Source organism: Vanacampus margaritifer, chromosome 1 (genome assembly GCF_051991255.1).
Source record: "Vanacampus margaritifer isolate UIUO_Vmar chromosome 1, RoL_Vmar_1.0, whole genome shotgun sequence".
Classification (NCBI taxonomy): domain Eukaryota; kingdom Metazoa; phylum Chordata; class Actinopteri; order Syngnathiformes; family Syngnathidae; genus Vanacampus; species Vanacampus margaritifer.
In genome coordinates, this window is record NC_135432.1 from 66538849 (window position 1) to 66555910 (window position 17062).

Genomic DNA, 17062 nt, shown 5'->3' on the forward strand with positions numbered 1-17062 from the left:
AAAAAAAAATTATTTAGTTAGTTTTAATTAGTTTTCAGTGTGGTTCTGCTAGAGATTGGATTCCATTCTTTCAATATACCTTATTCCGTTCTTTACTAATCACCATTTGATGATAGGTAGAGTGACATCAAGCGAAATTGGAACAAAAATAAAGGAGAAAACAAGCTTTTTGTGATACAAGATACATTTTCTGCACAACAGGGACTTTGACACGAATATTTTTTGTTTAGTGACGCTCTGTGAATTAGATTTAATGTGACAAACGCTTTGATCATTCACGTTGTCCTTAAAACGTTCTATTTCCTAAGATCCGTCATGTTTTCATGTAATTTGATACCTGGGAGCCCATTGAAAAGAGATGCAATGCTGCCATCTGCTGGCCATATTTAGTGACTGTTTTTGGATTATTGCAGCCCATTCACAAAGCGTTGCAAAAAAAAAACGTGGTTGACGTCAATTACCGTTATTGGCGGTAAACAGGGGGTGTGTCCTTAACGTCAATTGACGTTTTTGGCGGTAAAAGAGTTTTAAAAAAATGCTTCGCTTTAAGTTTCAATATTTTTTATTGAGGAGCGACGTCATCTGAAGCTGCTTTTCTATTAGCTTCTAAGGGAAAATGCCTTTGTGGGCTCAATTAAAAAAAATAAAAAAAATCTAATTTGTGCTACTGAGTCAAAATGTCCGACTTCCCGTGTCCTACCTGGACATCCGCCGCGCTCAGGCTTAATGTCAGCTCCGACTTGCGATTGCAGCAAATCCGCCAGGAGCTGCTGGACTCTCAGCGGAAAGTGGCGTCGCTGCAGGACGTGGCGCTGCAGTTGCTGGTCAACTCGCAGAGCGGCGACTGCCTGGAGGCCAAAGAGAAGGTCCACGTCATCGGCAACCGCCTCAAGCTGCTGCTCAAGGAAGTCACCCGAGACCTGAGAGAGCTGGCCCGGATCCTGGACATGACCAGCAGTCAGCAGGTGCGCCAAAAGCCCAAAGATTCACGTGATGCTTTCTTTCCCTTTGCAACTTGTAAAAATGCAAATGACTACTTTCCTATTTGCCATTTTTGACATAGATACTTCCATTTTTTTATATATATACGTAGCAAACTCACGACGGTCAAATAAACCTAAAATAAATTAGCCATATTTATGTATTTTTCTTTGAATCTTTTTCGAATATTTTTATACTTTTGTTGCAATATTTGTATTTTCATCAATTTTTTTTCTAATATTTTTTTGTTTTGTCTCATTTCCTATTGTTTTGTTTTTTTTGTTTGTTATTATTTAGATTTTGTGTTATATTAATTTTTATCTAATATTTTGTCATTTTCTAATACTTACAATGTAATATTTTGCATATTTACTTGTAATATTCGCAATGCTGTTTTTTTTCCCTATATTTCTCCATCTAATATTTTTGTATATGTTTGTTACATCTGTAATCCTCCGTTTAAAAAACAAAAACAAATCAAATATTCAAATACTTAAATATTCAAAGTTATTTCACTCTTTAAAAAAAGGAAATAAAAGTGGGACAGAAAGAAGTAAAACTTGTGATAACTGCCCCTGAATCACATTATTATTATTATTATTATTATTTCCCTTATATTTGTGTATATAAAATAGTTGTATTTATATTGTGTTCCCTCATCCAAGCTTTTGGCCATCTTGTCTTTTCCACAGGATCTGTCATCTTGGTCGTCCGCAGATGATTTGGACACGGGATCGGGATCGCTGAGTCCCGCCTCGGGGAGGAGCACTCCGAGCCGGCGCCGATCGGTAACGTATACGCCTCCCTTCAACCCCACCGGGACCCCTGCTGCTAGAATTTCAGTAGCCCCTTTCACACCAAGTTTTACGGGAAATTTTATAATAACAACTCTAATAGATGGATTTATGGAATTTTCCTCAAAATTCCCTTTTTCCGCATTTTGCCATGCGTCGGCCTTCTTCCAAACTCGTTTTTGTCCTCCAAAGCAAAAGCTGGGCAATGTGAAAGGGGCTATTTACCCGCATCCCATAAAAGTAAAAAACTTCCCATGCCGAGATCCGTCCTCAACTCCTCTTCCGCTCCTCCATCTCTCCTCTCCTCTCTCTCACTTCCCAAACTTTTCACGGATATCGTACCTGGTGCAGCCGACCCAAGCCAGAGGGCCGGGAATTCTCCTATTTTTCCTCCCTTTACTTCCGACATCATACCTCCAAGTTACCAGAAAATCTTTCCCAGTAACCTTTCCCGGAATCTTCCTCACTGTAGTTTGGATCCCCGAGAATGCCGCTAATGTTTGCTTTTTTTAGTGCCAAAGATTTGCATTCATGAGTTGGATAAACGGACCTTTTCACCAGGATGGCGATTGTATTTCCGGGTGGGAAAAGACATCTTGGTCATCATGTAAATAAAAAAAAAAGTACTTAGCACTGGTGAAAAATGTCTTCTTCCTAATTTCTGTGAAAATTCTTAGTTATGCAGACGCATACGTTGAATTGAAGCAATTGGACTTTTGCCATTTGTTGATTTTGTTGTTGTTGTTTTTTTCCGAAAACATTCAAAAATTAATTAGGTCATTTGTGAGATCTTCCGCACATTTCTGATTGGCTAGCCTGTCATATGCCTCCACGCCTTCTTAAAATAATTGGCCAAATCATTTTTTCCGATTTTTCAGGAAACACAAAAATTGAAACTTGAGGAGATCATTTAGGCAAAAAAAAAAATAATTCTTGCAATTATTTTAAGAGGGTGACAACGTGCAATGCAAATTTTAAAGAAAAAAGGAAAAAGGGGGGGAATAAAAATAAATAATTCTTGCAAAAAAAAAATGAAGAGGGTGACGATATGCAATGTATTTTTTTTTTAAAGCAGTTTTTTGCCAAATATTTTTTTTCAGATATTTCAGGAAACACAAAAATTGAAACTTGAGGAGATCATTTAGGCAAAAAAATTAATAATTCTTGCAATTATTTTAAGAGGGTGACAACGTGCAATGCAAATTTAAAAGAAAAAAAGAAAAAGGGGGTGGGAATAAAAATAATTAATTCTTGCAAAAAAAAAAATGAAGACGGTGACGATATGTAATGTATTTTTTTTTTTAAGCAGTTTTTTGCCGAATCATTTTTTCAGATTTTTCAGGAAGCACAAAAATTGAAACTTGAGGAAATAATTTAGGCAAAAAAATAATAATTGCAATTATTTTAAGAGGGTGACAATGTGCAATGTAAATTTAAAAAAATTAAAAAAAAATTAAAAGGGGGGCGGGGGGATAAAAATAAATAATTCTTGCAAAAAAAATGACTTTGACAATTATTTTAAGAGGGTGACGATATGGAATGTATTTTTTTTTTTAAAGCAGTTTTTTGTCATGGATTCAGTTGAGGCCAGTTGTAACCAATCCTTTTCTGCCACCCGGAAGTATCCTCGTGCCTTTCGTTTACAAACGTTGTGAAAGCGTCTGCAAGCATGCTGAAGCTGATGTTGATGCGCTTTTCACATGAATGAATGAATGAACATGTTTTGTTTTTGTTTTTTTTCTGTGGCCGCTCGCCTCTCATCGTCACTTTGGGGGGACGTCGGTGTCATCGGTGGCTTCTGTCTTGATTTGCCTGGACTGAAACTTCTTTTCTTTTATACCTCCCATCCCCTCCCCCCCCCCCCCCTCTACCAACCCGTTCATTGCAAACAGCGGCGGGGCAAATGTAGTGTGTCACAGCGTGGAGGCCCTGTGAGCGGTCCGCAGCACAGGTACATGGTTCTGTTGGTTGCTAGCGCACTCGGAAGATGATGGAAGTCGGCGGCCGCACCGATTCCGGAACAGAGTTTCCAAATATCACGTATGACGCCTGGCAAAATTGTCACGGGAAGTAAATACTTTGGCCTTGGAGATTACAGTGAACCGCCACAATTCAAAATCAGTGATTAATGGATGTACAGTTTTAGGCTGTGCTGAAATACTTGCAATGAAATTACACACTGTATAAACAAGCATTAGACCAAAATAGAGATATTAACTGTTTAAAAAAAATAAATAAAAAATAGCGTGACCGTGAACCCTGTAGTCCATGAGTCAGGCGGGGTAAAGGTAGGATGTCTTAATTCAATTCAACGCACTTCTTTGACAGCAAAATGCCACCAGATGGCGCCAAAGCAATACTGTCGTTAGTCAAGAAAGGATTTTTCCAGAGTGACATCAATCAGAAAAAAAAACTGCCAATAGTAAAATTTGCAAACGTTGAACCACCAATATGCGAAGGCTCATTGTAATTCATTTGCCCCCCCAAAAATATATATATATATTTTTTAAAATTAGTTTTGTTGTATGTTCAGTGGACCTCCACATAGTTGTGGTTTGGCACCCACGGGTTCTCCTTTTTGCTGATTTATTTTTAATTTTATATATATTTTAAAAAAATATTTGTAAACTTTTTCCCCCCCCTATTTATTTATTTTTATTGATGGCAGTGAGCCCCGTTTTTGGTCGGCAAGGTTTTGGTTTTGGTGAATCGCCACATGCTCATTCATGGTTCGGCACCCGCGGATTTCCCTATTTGCTGATTTTTTTTTTTCTTTAATATTTTTATTTATTTATTTATTTTGCATTTTATCCCTGCTTAGTCAATTTTTTTTTTTAATGAAAAATAAGAAATATAAAAAATATAAATATAAAAAAAAATTAAATATAAAAAAATAATGCATTAAAGGCCAATTATATGCAGATTTTTGCCATTCGCGGGCCAGCCCAGTCCTGATAGACAGATAGAAAGAATAAAAAATGTAGTTGAACCCAAAGCTCTTATTCCGTTTCATGGCAATTGCTGCATCCACATGTTATTTGTGTGTTCAGCATTTACATTTTGTATGTTTAATAGTAAATAAATAAGACAACTCGAGTGGAATTGAGCCTATTTCTGCGTGGTTGGGAATCCCTGTTCTTTTTTTTTTTCCCCTCCAAATTTCGCGGCCATGATCGTGAATTCCATCATCTTCTGCAAGTCTAGACGCTCTTGTGTAGGCCGACTGGCGAGCGGCAGCCCGCCCTTCCTGGTTCTGCTGCTTAATAACCAACCACTGGATTCGCCCCCCCAAGTGTTTGTCTCTGGCTAACAAGAATGCCCCGCCACTAGTGGGCGCCCTTGCCCCTCCCACTCCCCCTCTTTCTTTCTAGCTCTCAAACAGCCATCAAATGTCTGCAATGAACAACACAAAAGGCTGCACTTTCTCTCTTTGTGACTTTTTCTTCTTCTGGTGGTTTGTCACCAACTCTGCACCCCCCACCCCCCCACCCCATCCACCCCCACCCCTTTCAGTCATTGCTGCTCGCCATTTGACCCAGGTTCCCGAGACTCGACTTCATTGTTGTGCCTTCTGAAGCCTGCTTTTTCTGTGTGTTTTTTTACTTGCAAAACTCCAAAGTCTTATTATGTTATGTGAAACTGCTGTCTGGGACAGCGGGCACTTCCGAGGCAACTTGACCAAATTGGCCGTTTCAAATCAAAATGGCCGACTTCCTGTTCAATTTTGGGCGTGGCTCCCAGAGACTTTTCTAGCATCCTATCCTCTTTTTTTTTTTTTTTATAACTTTCAAAGGGATTTGCTTCCGATTGTTTGATCTTCAAGACCCCTAAAACTATTTTGCTGAGACAATATTAGGCAGATGGTAAGATTTTAGAGTTTTGATTGCCATTGACGGCCATAAACGTCCTTTGGCTTGCAGTGAATGTTTTTTTTTTTTTTTTGGGTGGAAAAACAGACCATCTTCGATTGGCTCAGCCTGTTCCTTTTGTCGGAATGACGTTGTCAAGCCTTTCCCAAACTCTTCTCCTAAAACACGTATACACACACACACACACACACACACAGTGCCTGGTCTCAGTCAGCATGGCGCTCACTGCCGTTGCTTTGCATCTCATTCATTCACTCATTCACTCACTGTCTCATTCATCTTCTGCTCCTGCTGCTGCACTGAGACCTTGCAATGAAAAACCAAATCATGAAATTAATCAATGACATTCAGATGTATGAAAGACCCCGTTTCACTTTAATAGAGACTTCAAATGTTGTGCTAGCGGAGATTACTAGCATAGGAGTTTCGTGTTATCAAATAATATAGTGTGATTTTTCTATCATGAAATGTTTTTATTTTACATTACTTTTTTAGAATTGCTTTTTTAGTAATTTGATGCGCAACGTTTTTTTTTAAAATTGTGTAATATAGCTTAGTTGATCTTTAATTGTTTTTTTTAATTGGTAATACATTGCATATGTATTATTTAATGTATTAGATTTTTTTCATTAGTAGATTAATTTACCTAAATAATATAGTTTTATTTGATAAGATTTTTTTTTTTAAATATTTTTAATATTTGTCATTTTTATTTCATTATTCTTATATTTGTTTTTGTTTTTTAAAAAATAGAAAATAGTTGTTAGTATTTATTTAATGCACAAAAACAGTTATTTTTGTATGTATTTAATTTATTTGACATTTTGACGGATTGTTTTGGACAAGGAGTAAACACAATGCAGATTTTATTCATAATTTATTTGACTTATTTTTAATTAATAGAACAGCATATCCAGTTTTTCTAAACTTTTTTTTTTTACTTTTTTACAAATGTCGTAAAATGAATGCATTAATTTTATACTTTTGCACACAAAAATCAAGAGCGTTTTTAGTATTTGATGCACTGTACTTTTTGGTTTTATTTCAAAAAAAATATTATACGGTACAATTGACATTTTAAATGATTGTTTTGAAAAAAAATTAACACATTAATTATGTACTTAAAAAAATGTGTAAATCAGCACCAAAAAAAAGTCTGTTTTTATTTTCCAGTTGTTCTTTTCGTGAATTTTCCATTTGCTATTCATCAGGTGTCGCAGCGCCGCTGGGTTCGCTTCCTGCCCTTCTGACGCGCCGCCGCCGCCGCAGCCGCCGCCGCCTTCCGGCTCCTCCTTCGCACGCCGCGTCCTGCGGGCGGCGCTGCCCCTCCAGCTGACGCTCCTGCTGCTGGTGCTGGTCGCCTTCCTGCTGCCCTTGTCCGAGGGGGACTACTGCGCCCAGTCCAACAACTTCGCCCACTCCTTCTACCCCATGCTGAGCTACACCAACGGGCCGCCGCCCGTCTAGAAAGTACAACTGCAAAAAAAAAAAAAAAAAAAACACTGTAGCCAAAAGGAAGAAGCACCTCATGGAATTGTATGTCAACCCTTTGGAATTCAATTGGAAAAATCTGTGATAAAATGTGATCAATATACAAAATGGGAGTGTGATGAGACTGGCGGTGTTGGTTGAAGCAATCCGCCACACGGTTGTTACTTTTTCTTGAAACTATATTTGATGAATTCCCATCTGACGTTGCAGAAACTGCTGCTTGTAGTTCCAGGAACTAAAAGGGAAGATTCCAGGACAGTGACAGGGTCTTCCTTTAGCCCCATAAATGACTCCGCAACTACAGTTTCGTGCTCAAAATGAGTGATAATCGTGTGACGACTGGAGGAAGTACACACACAAAAAAAAAAGACGACGCACCAAAGTAAATGACTGAAACGCAGGCTGTGATTTTCCCATGATAATACTTAGTAATGCTAACACATTGTAACATGTATTTTTTTTCCGCATGCAGTTCCACATCCCCCGTCATGATTTTTTTTTTAACCGTACACGCTGAGATTATTTTTAAAGAGAGTCATCGTCAGGACGACGTTTGTCGTTTTATTTTTTCAACATATCAAATACTATGGAGACAAATAGAAACTATTGTATTTTTTTGTATGCTTATCCGGTGTCAGATGTGTAACACGGTGAGGATGATCACGTGTGTGTGTGTGTACTGTATATAATGTTTATGACAAATGTATATTCGAGCATCAGAAACAATGAATGCCAAATCTCCATTTTGATATCTGTTTTGTGTTTTCTTTACTTAATATGTCATGATGTTGAATTTACTCCTTCAAGCAAGCTTGAGTATTTGAGTGGGAAAGAAGCGGTTGAGTGTGCTTTTTGTTACTTTTTTTTTTTTGCACAAACATCTATGACATTTTTGTTATTAATATTGTGCTTTTTATTATTTCATAAATTCTTAATTATTTTTAAAAGTATTCCTATATGTATTTTAAAAATAGCCACATGTATTCTTTATTAATTTTATTTGACATTATTTTTTTGTAGGCCTACAGCTGCTTGCTGTTTCATAATTTTCTATAGAATTTTTCTAGTTTTCTATAGTATTGTTTTTCATTTGTTTTTGTTTTTTTTAAATTTAATTTAGGATGAAAGGCAAAACAATATTTGACATTCATAACATCATAAAACGTGTATATAAGATTAAAATAAAATACAATAATTGTCATAAGTATATAAAATACGAAATCAACAGCAAACTTTTTTGTGATATCGGTGATATGAAATGTATCCAAACGAGCAATACCATACGCCACCAAAGGGGGCGTTGTAACAATCTAATATTTTAAACAAAAAAACATATTTGAGTGATTTTAAACACTTACTTTAGATAAATGTTGTACTAGATAAAATTTATATAATACAGTTATTAGTTATAAAAGTAAACGAAAATACGTCTACTCAAGGTCAATTTATTGAAATTATCATTTAGCCCCGAGTTTGGACTGAAAGGCTTTCTTACCTCCAGAGCAGAGCCTTCTGGCTTTAAATCCTAATTGCGTGGTATTAGTATTATTTAACTTAACATCAAACACATTTAAAACCTACTAGTAGAACATTAAAGGTGAAAAAGCTCAACTGATGGTCGTGAAAGCTTATCGTTTCTCAACGTATAGCCTTGGCTGCTTGTCACGTCCAAACTAAATATTTTTGAACATTCATTCTTAAAACATGACCTTTTTTTATTATTCATACATTAAACGCTAATTATCAGGTTAATTAATTAGTAACAGAGCCGTGCGTTAAACTTGTACCTGCGAGTCATTGGCCGGGGTATAACTGATAATAGTGTAATAAAAATGACGTCAACACAAACAGGAAGTATCCCTTGAAAAACTTTATTGACAACACCTCTTTCGCAAGTGGTCAACTTTGACAGTACCCGTGTTCATTATTTTCAACGTTCGTATTTAAGCGCGGAAATGTCGTTTTGTGACGACCCTTCGTCATGATTTCCCCGTCGAGCGAGCCAATTAGCTCGGTTAGCCATTTGCTGCTGCTCGCGGAATACAGGTAGCGAGCCGAGCACCGTTTGGATGCAAGTGTTTCGTTTATTTTTGCACGCTATGCTAACCAATTTGCTGCTCCTGTTTGGGTTATTCCATTATTGACGGACATTTCTCTTCTCCCCCGTGACGTCATTTGCCATGCATAAAATAACACGCACTTGTTGTGCAAATTATAGTTGCCCTGAGAATTAAAAAAAAAAAATGTCGCTGTAGTTAAAGCGGTTGCTATATTAAATATAGTCCAGCCTCTTTTTACTCAGTTTAATGTATTATTTGCACTGTAATTATAGTAATACGAAAATTACATTAGTATCCTGATGATAACACTTAACTGTCCTTATTTAATTCCGAAGGATATATTCAGCAATATATAATAAAAAAAAATGTCTGAGTTTCTGTAACAAGGTTTGTGTTAGACAGTAAATGGCATTTAATAAACCCTTGTGGTTGAATCACATTAAATGTTGTCCTGTCCCCCCACCAGAAAACATAAAAAATTAAATAGTCAATTTTCCCAAATTGTAGTTATTACCTATAAGTTGTCCTCCAATTTCGGAATGGCCCATGTATCATTTAAATTCTGAATTGAAGTAATGTATTGTAAATAATTGGTTTTGGCTAGCACAAGTATGAGCATAATCCATAAACGCCCCACAATGCAATTTGTATCCCCGTGTAGTGTTTGAGCAAAACGGCCCTGGAAGAGGAAAAAAAACAAAACAAAGATGCTTCTGCGGGCTAAACTGACAGCGGCACGGAACTTTGTCACCTCAGCTTGTCTTTTTCATCGTACTCAAGCACACGAGTGTGACTTTAAATTCAGGACTCACTCATGTTCCTCTGGTCTCCAGACGAGGTGGTCCTTAAACGCACCTCAGCTCAAGCAAGAACCTCCGAGGCACCTTTTTTTGTCTACTGTAAGTGGATTCAAAAGTCCAAGCTGTGTCTTTTTAATGGATTTTCAACAAAGGCGCCAACAGAAGCGTTTGTACGCATCAAATCTGGTCAAATCTGTTTTAAAAGCCACTTTAAAACCAATGACGGCGGCTGGGAAAAGAGTTCCCAAAGGGCGGAGAACCAAACAACCGTCGCGAGCCAATCAGCCTTTCCTGACTCCGGACATGGTGAGGCAGCCTTCACATTCGCACGCGGGACCTTCTTCATTGTTATGTTTGCGTGCTTGCCTTCCCAGGACATGATGCGATGTGTCGCCTTCGCAACAGCTGACCAATACAATCTGCCCTCGCTGACCCTTGACCTGACACGACACGGCTTTCATGAAGAGGACTTTCCTCGAGGTAAGACCAAACCCAGGGGGGGGGGGGGGTGGGGGGCCTCCATCCAAAGTTGCAATAACTAGAGAAAATCTATTTACACTTAAAACAAATGTATTATAGTATCAAATAAATATCCTTATACAATGTGATCATTTAAAAATGTTTTTATTGAAGTTTTATTGACAACATGATCACCAACAGGCACACAATTTTATTTTATTTTTTAATCAGCTTTTAGGAGAGTCTAATGATTACATTTTACTTTTTGTGAGGTTAACCTCAGCTTTGATTTTCATGTTCCTTTTGAAGTCCATGTCCATTATTTTGCTGTTAGATTCTTCTTTCTTCAACTTATTGTGTACAGGAAAATAACTAACTGGTGCTTTATCACCATCTAGTGGCTGAAACGTATATTGTAACTGAGAGACTCCTTGAATCTGCCAAACTGCGAATATACATCAACTGTAGTTGTAAAATCAACATTCACCACTAGATGGCAGGCATGTGTCATTTGCGGGTCTTTATACTGCCCCATACGACAACGTGAGTAGGCCTAATGTTTATTATCGGATTTGGAACGATATACAGGACAAACGCACCCTCAATAATATTCCAATTTTGAGTGACTTGATTTTAGTGGAGAAATGAATGAAAAAGTCCCCACATTTCAGATGCCTCCAACGTGCTGGTGGTTCGTCCGGACGCGAGCGCCAAAGCAGACGACGGCGCTCTCATCTTCTTCTTCAGGTGCATTCGCGCCGTTCATTTACCTCAATGTTGTCTTTGGGTTTTTGTAGGCGCTAAAACGTTGTGATCGCTTTGAAGAGGACATTTTGTGGAAATGTTTTTTTTGTTTTTTTTACTGTTTTCGTTTGTGGATTGTTTAGACACCTGGAAACTGGATGTCGATTTCTCTTAATCAAAATTTTTTTTTTTTTACAATTTTCAGAGAAGGCTCTGTGGTTTTCTGGAACGTGGAAGAGAAAATGGTAATCAAAACAGCATCTTGTATTTGCTTTAATGAATGCAAAATGTACCCCAAAAAAAAACCCTATCATTGCATTTCTGTTTCTTCAAATATCTTACAATATAATATTTCTTAAATAAATCAGATTTGTTGACATTTTGCCCTTTTAGCATTTTGAATGTATATTATATTCAGACATATTTTGACGTTGGCGACCCCAATCTATATATTCCAACGTTTTGATTTATGTCGTTGTTCAGCTGAAGACGGTGTTGCGGATATTGGAGCGTCACAAGAGTCAGCCGTACGAAGTAGCGCTGGTCCACTGGGAAAACGAAGAGATCAACTACGCGTACGGCGAGTGAGTGAGTCCGCATCGTTGATTGAAATCTGCTTTTGGCTTTGTGATGGTCGTGGCTTTGTCCGCGCAGGGGAAACACAAAACTGGAGCGCGGCAACTTCATTTTGAGCAAACACGCGGAGCAGCACGACGCCGTCCTGGAGAAGTTTGCCTTTTCCAACGCCTTGTGCTTGTCAGGTGAGACGGGATGTCAACGTGGACACTTCTGAAAATAAAAAGGAGGCAACTTACCGATTATTTTTAACTCATTTGCTCCCAAAAACGTATAAATACGTTCTATTTTAAAGACGTATTAATATGCTGTTATTTTTATGCTAGAGCATACAGAAGGCTTTGATGCAGCCTTTCAACTGCAGAGAACGATTGAAGAAATGGGAGTAATTACAAAAACGGCCAGCAGGTGGCAGCAGAGCAAAAGAGATCAACCAGGGTCATGTTGAAAAAAAGCTCATTTACCCACAGTTCTATACAGATTTGTGAATAATGATGAAACTTAGCTATATTCTAATTGCTGCAAAACTAAAACAGATACAAATATACCTTTTCCCTGATAAAAGAAGAGACTCTGATCCTTTTTGTGGTAGGCTCCATGTTTTTTTTTATAGCAATAGAACAGAATATTCTGTGGGCGTTGTAAATTGCAAGGCTTGCGCGAACGGGATTGCTTCAGTGAAAACGGCTGCGAGTCAATGAGTTAATCATTGATTGATTAACAAAACAACAAAAAAAAAACTTAATTCAATAACATGACATTTTAAGTTGACCGTGCAGGAAATGCACAACTAAATGTTTGAATCAAATTGGATTTTTCATCTGTTGGACCAAAAAAAAACCAAGAGCAATGAATGGAAACTCTACTAAATGTTTAATAGATTTTCATAATAGTTGTCGATTGATTTGATGATCATGATGGGTGTCAATTATACGCAGATTTTCACTATTTATTTATTTTTTTAAATATATACAGTATATATATATATATATACCGATTAATTTTTTTTTGATTTTTTATTTTTTTTTCACAAAAAAATTCAAAACCTGCTGCTAAACCATCAATATGCGTTTTCCACACCCCCCAAAAAACTGGGTGGAAAAAAACTAACAAAACCTAAAAAAATATATATATATATAAAATATATAAAAACAACCGCAAATGTGTGGTTTACAGTATACGGGTAAAAAAAAAAAATATTATTTTTAAAATACTCAAGTGTTTGGTGTTTTTGGCATACCCCCTTGCACCCTCCCAAATATTTAATTAAAATGACAAATAATCATAAATAATAATAATCTAAAAAAATATATTATGATTTTTTTTTTTGCCAATGTGGAATGAGCTTCCCTTCAACAAGCAACGAAAACATTTGACCTATTTTTGCTTGTTTGGAGCTGCTGTGTGTGTTCCGTAATTGCGTTTGTCCAAGTGCACTGAGAGCCGTTTGTAATATTTCGCCCGCCGCGTGACCGGACGGCGGCGCCTCGTGTTTAGCGTGCAGGCGTACCTAATGAAGTGTCCTGTTGATTGTGTTGCTTTGTGCACCGTTTGTGTTTGTTCCGCTCGCTCCAGTCAAGTTGGCCATATGGGAGGTGTCGCTCGATAACTTTGTGGAGTCCATTCAGTCCATCCCGGAGGTACGTGCACATTTGCGAGAATTGACGGCGTGCGTGCGTGTGTAATTCGAGCAGTCAAGCAGCTCATTTGTTTTTCTTTTTCAGACGCTCAAGTCGGGCACGCGGGTCAAATTGTCGTCGGCGGAGGTCATGCAGAAGATCGGCCAACTCTTCACGTTGCGGTAAACGTCCTCATCCGCCTTTAATACGCTTAAGCCAGTCACGCAGTCAAGAGGCCAGCTGGAGATTATTAGCCGCAGCTTGCGAATGAAAATGAACAAGAAGTGCAATTGTTATAGAGTTGTACTTTTTGAAATATACATTTGTAAATATTGTTAGACAATAATAGTAAAAAGTTCAACCTGCTTCTTGTGGAATTAATATAAATTTAATTAAAATGTAATTGAAATTTTAATATTTTGACTAAATCTTTTAAATATAGCAAAGTTGTATAAATATGCATTTGCTAATATCTTCAATTAGTTTATTAGTTAATTAAAAATATTTTTTTAATTTCTTAAATATTAAAATGGTCTAATATAAATAAAATGCATTTTTTTAAAATACAGTTGTTTGCATATAACATTATATAGAAAAATACAGGAATTTGACTTTATACTATACGTGATTTATAACTCAATAAATATTCCAAATTTATTATAGATATACATGTATAGTTATACTGTATTTGTTATTATGCTTTATCGATTACTTTTTTAAAATTAATTACAAGAGACGAATTTTATAAAAAGAAAAAATATATAATTTTCACTGAAGCAACCCCCTTCACTCCCGGCTGTTTTACTGGATTTTGACTAATTTTGCAAGGCCCACAAAATATTGTGTTCTATTGCTATAAAAACATGGAACCTACCAAAAGAAAGATTCGAGTCTCTTCTTTCCGTTGCCGTTTTGCAGCAATTAGCATTAAAATATAGCTTAGTTCGATCATTATTCACAAAACTGTTGAAAACACTGTCAAAAAGAGCTTGTATGCAACATGGCCCTGGTTGATCTCTTATACTCTGCTGCCACCTGCTGGCCGTTTTTTTGTAATTACTACCATTGCTTTAAGCGACCTGTTCAGGCCAGTGGCTGCATCAAAGCCTTTTGTATGCTAAAGCATAAAAAAAACGAATACATATTTTTGGGGCACCATGGCAATATTTAAAATAGAACGTTTTTATACGTTTTTGGGAGCAAATGTGTTAACCTTTATTTAACCAGATTAAAAAAAAGTTTGAGAACGAATTCTCATTTACAAACATGACCTGGACATGATTGTATATTGAAGCTTTGCTCTGAGTCCTGTACTGCCCCAATGTCTTATGGTGTTCCACATGGTTCAATTCTGGGGCCTCTGTCGATTGAAATGTTGTTGTTGTCGTCGTCAGACATTGCATCAATCTGAGCTCCGACCTCCTGCTCACACCCGACTTTTACTGGGACCGAGAGAACCTGGAGAAGATCTACGACAAGACCTGCCAGTTCCTCAGCATCAACCGGCGGGTCAAGGTGAAAGCGCCATCCAAACAACAAGAACCGTATTTGCGCTCGCTCTCACACTGTCGGCCGCCGCCGCCGCCGCCGCCGATGATCCCGCGTAGGTCGTGAACGAGAAGCTGGAGCACTGCACGCAGCTGACGGACTTGATGAGGAGCCACCTGAGCGAAAAGCACAGCTTGAGGCTGGAGTGGATGATCGTCATCCTCATCACCATCGAAGTGAGCGCCGTCGCACCTCACGCATCGCCGCGCAACGAGATATTACGCTCGGGTGCATTACGCCATGATGACGCAATCGCCATCTTTGTGGCGAGCAGGTCAAACGCATGCTCATTTGGATTCGGGTCGGGTGATTGAGATGTTTAACTCGTTCACTGCCATTGGCGGTTATAGACGTCAAAAATTCATTTGAACTATTTCTATTAGTTTAACATTTTTTTCCCACTTTTGTTAACTCTTTGACTGCCAGACGTTTTCAGAAAAGGGATGCCGTGGGTGCCAGCCGATTTAAGCATTTTGACTGATCTTTCAAGGTCCACAGAAAATTATGTGTTTGGACTATGGACTACCAAATGAAAGATTGGACTCTCATCTTTCATCAGAAAAAAAAAGTTTGTTTCTACCTTATTCCGTTTTTCAGTAATCAACAATAGAAAATGGTTAGTTTCACCTCTGTTTTGAAACAAACGTCTTTTAACGTCTTTGGCACTCCATAGGATTTTACTAAACGTTATTTAACGTTTTTGGCAGTCTCTTCACAAGAGTATGAAAACCTAGAATTTTTTTTATTGTACATTTAGAACAGATACAAAATTTGTCATTAATCGTGAGTTAACTCAAGCCATGCAATTAATTACGATTTTAATTGCCCGACGCTCCTAATTTTTTATTGTAATTATGACTTCGATAGTTAACTTAAATTAAAAAAGATGCAAATATATCAATTTAAACGACTCAAAATTTGTATTGATATTATTTTATTTTTGTTTATGATTATGCCAATTTTGTAATTGTGCAGTGTAATAATTGAAATCATAATTGAATTTCGATTAATTACACAGCCCTACTGCTTAACTCATATTCCACGAAGGCAATATGAATACCGTATTTAGACTAGTAGGGCATACAACATAATATTGTCAAGACATTTTTTTTTGGGGGGGGGGGGGCTTGACTTCCCCTTTAAGGCCAAAAAAAATATTTATTTATTTTTCAAAGTTGATGTAGGCTATTATTTTAAGATGGTGCCAATTTGTACGTCATTTTGATGTGACGCTAATTAAGATGGGAAACACTGTTATAATTGCAAGTCGGTTCCCCTGATTTGGATGGAAAGTGGCGATAAACACAGACACACGCTGTACGTATTACACATAATCTTAACATGTTTCTTTCGTCATAGGTGTTGTTCGAAGTGGTGAGAATGATCTTCTGAGCGAGGAAGGAATCTCCACACGCGTGCTGTGTTCAGGTACGTCCGTTATTTGGACGCCACACTTGTCAGCTCTTCTGTCCGCCGTTGACTGTCATCAAAATGGCCGCCCGCCGTGATTGGCTAACGTGGTGGAAAGACGCCTCGCAGGGCGAGCGCGCAAATCGCCACAGGACGATGTCGGAAAGGACGATCGGTGATTCGTTTCTCCTCAAATAACCTCGTGTGTCAGAAGAGACAAATCCTGATCGTGAGTTCACCTTGAAGCCAAAACAAAAAAACAAAAAAAAAAAGTTTGCCGCATGAACGGATGCACGAGTTCACCTGGCTGAGAGATTTCAGGAAGCGCAAAAATTCTGCCGGTGACGGCCACGGCGTGCGCGGAACATGAAATGTGCTTCGAATGCAAGCACTGTCATCAGAAAGATGACAGTTTTAGTCATTAAGATGTATAACTTGTTGATTGTGTTTGTGTTGTGTCATAACTTGAACAATAAAATGTGAATTTAGATTGTGGTAGTTTCTGCGCTTATTGTCAAACTATTTATCTTTAATACGATGGAAATCAGAGGAAATGTGACCTGAAATTTGAAGGTAAGTGCTTCTAGTGAAAAAAAAAAGTGATTACATTTTTTTTTTTTTAATTTATACTGTATCATTGAATTCATTTAACTGGTTATCTGAATTATTGTAAAAAAAAAAAATATTATAGAAGTTGTTTTTATTTTTGTA

At 37.5% G+C, this 17062-nt stretch overlaps 2 protein-coding genes across 15 annotated transcripts in view; both read left to right on the plus strand.

Annotated features, from left to right (window-relative positions):
- Positions 1-7884, plus strand: part of syne1b (spectrin repeat containing, nuclear envelope 1b) — a 131873-nt gene extending 123989 nt beyond the window's left edge. For 10 of the 11 annotated variants that reach the window (XM_077563023.1, XM_077563016.1, XM_077563057.1 and 7 more), the window contains 4 exons: positions 753-965; positions 1674-1769; positions 3668-3726; positions 6856-7884. In XM_077563023.1, the coding sequence (XP_077419149.1) occupies positions 753-965; positions 1674-1769; positions 3668-3726; positions 6856-7111 (624 nt within the window). In that variant the 3' untranslated portion in view covers positions 7112-7884. The remainder of the gene's footprint in view (positions 1-752; positions 966-1673; positions 1770-3667; positions 3727-6855) is intronic. The other variant, XM_077563102.1, reaches the window with a different exon arrangement.
- Positions 7885-9011: 1127 nt separating this feature from the next.
- Positions 9012-16841, plus strand: rmnd1 (required for meiotic nuclear division 1 homolog). 4 transcript variants are annotated; one of them, XM_077563142.1, is made up of 13 exons: positions 9012-9181; positions 10029-10094; positions 10201-10301; positions 10370-10475; positions 11126-11201; positions 11404-11443; positions 11682-11782; positions 11853-11959; positions 13350-13414; positions 13499-13575; positions 14788-14908; positions 15001-15117; positions 16301-16841. In XM_077563142.1, exons 3-13 carry the CDS (start codon positions 10215-10217, stop codon positions 16331-16333), a joined length of 930 nt encoding a protein of 309 aa, XP_077419268.1. In that variant the 5' UTR covers positions 9012-9181; positions 10029-10094; positions 10201-10214; the 3' UTR covers positions 16334-16841. The 4 variants fall into 4 exon arrangements, with proteins under 4 accessions (XP_077419268.1, XP_077419251.1, XP_077419243.1 ...); XM_077563125.1 differs by having other exon boundaries at positions 9012-10094; XM_077563117.1 differs by having other exon boundaries at positions 9857-10301.
- The last annotated feature ends 221 nt before the right edge of the window (positions 16842-17062 follow it).

Excerpts from the sequence above, each read along its gene's own strand:
- rmnd1 (XM_077563117.1), top strand. The coding sequence starts at position 9,903 with ATGCTTCTGCGGGCTAAACTGACAGCGGCACGGAACTTTGTCACCTCA. Across the intron at positions 13,576-14,787 it reads GGCCAACTCTTCACGTTGCG|ACATTGCATCAATCTGAGCT; the intron begins GTAAACGTCCTC and ends TGTCGTCGTCAG. Across the intron at positions 15,118-16,300 it reads TCATCCTCATCACCATCGAA|GTGTTGTTCGAAGTGGTGAG; the intron begins GTGAGCGCCGTC and ends CTTTCGTCATAG.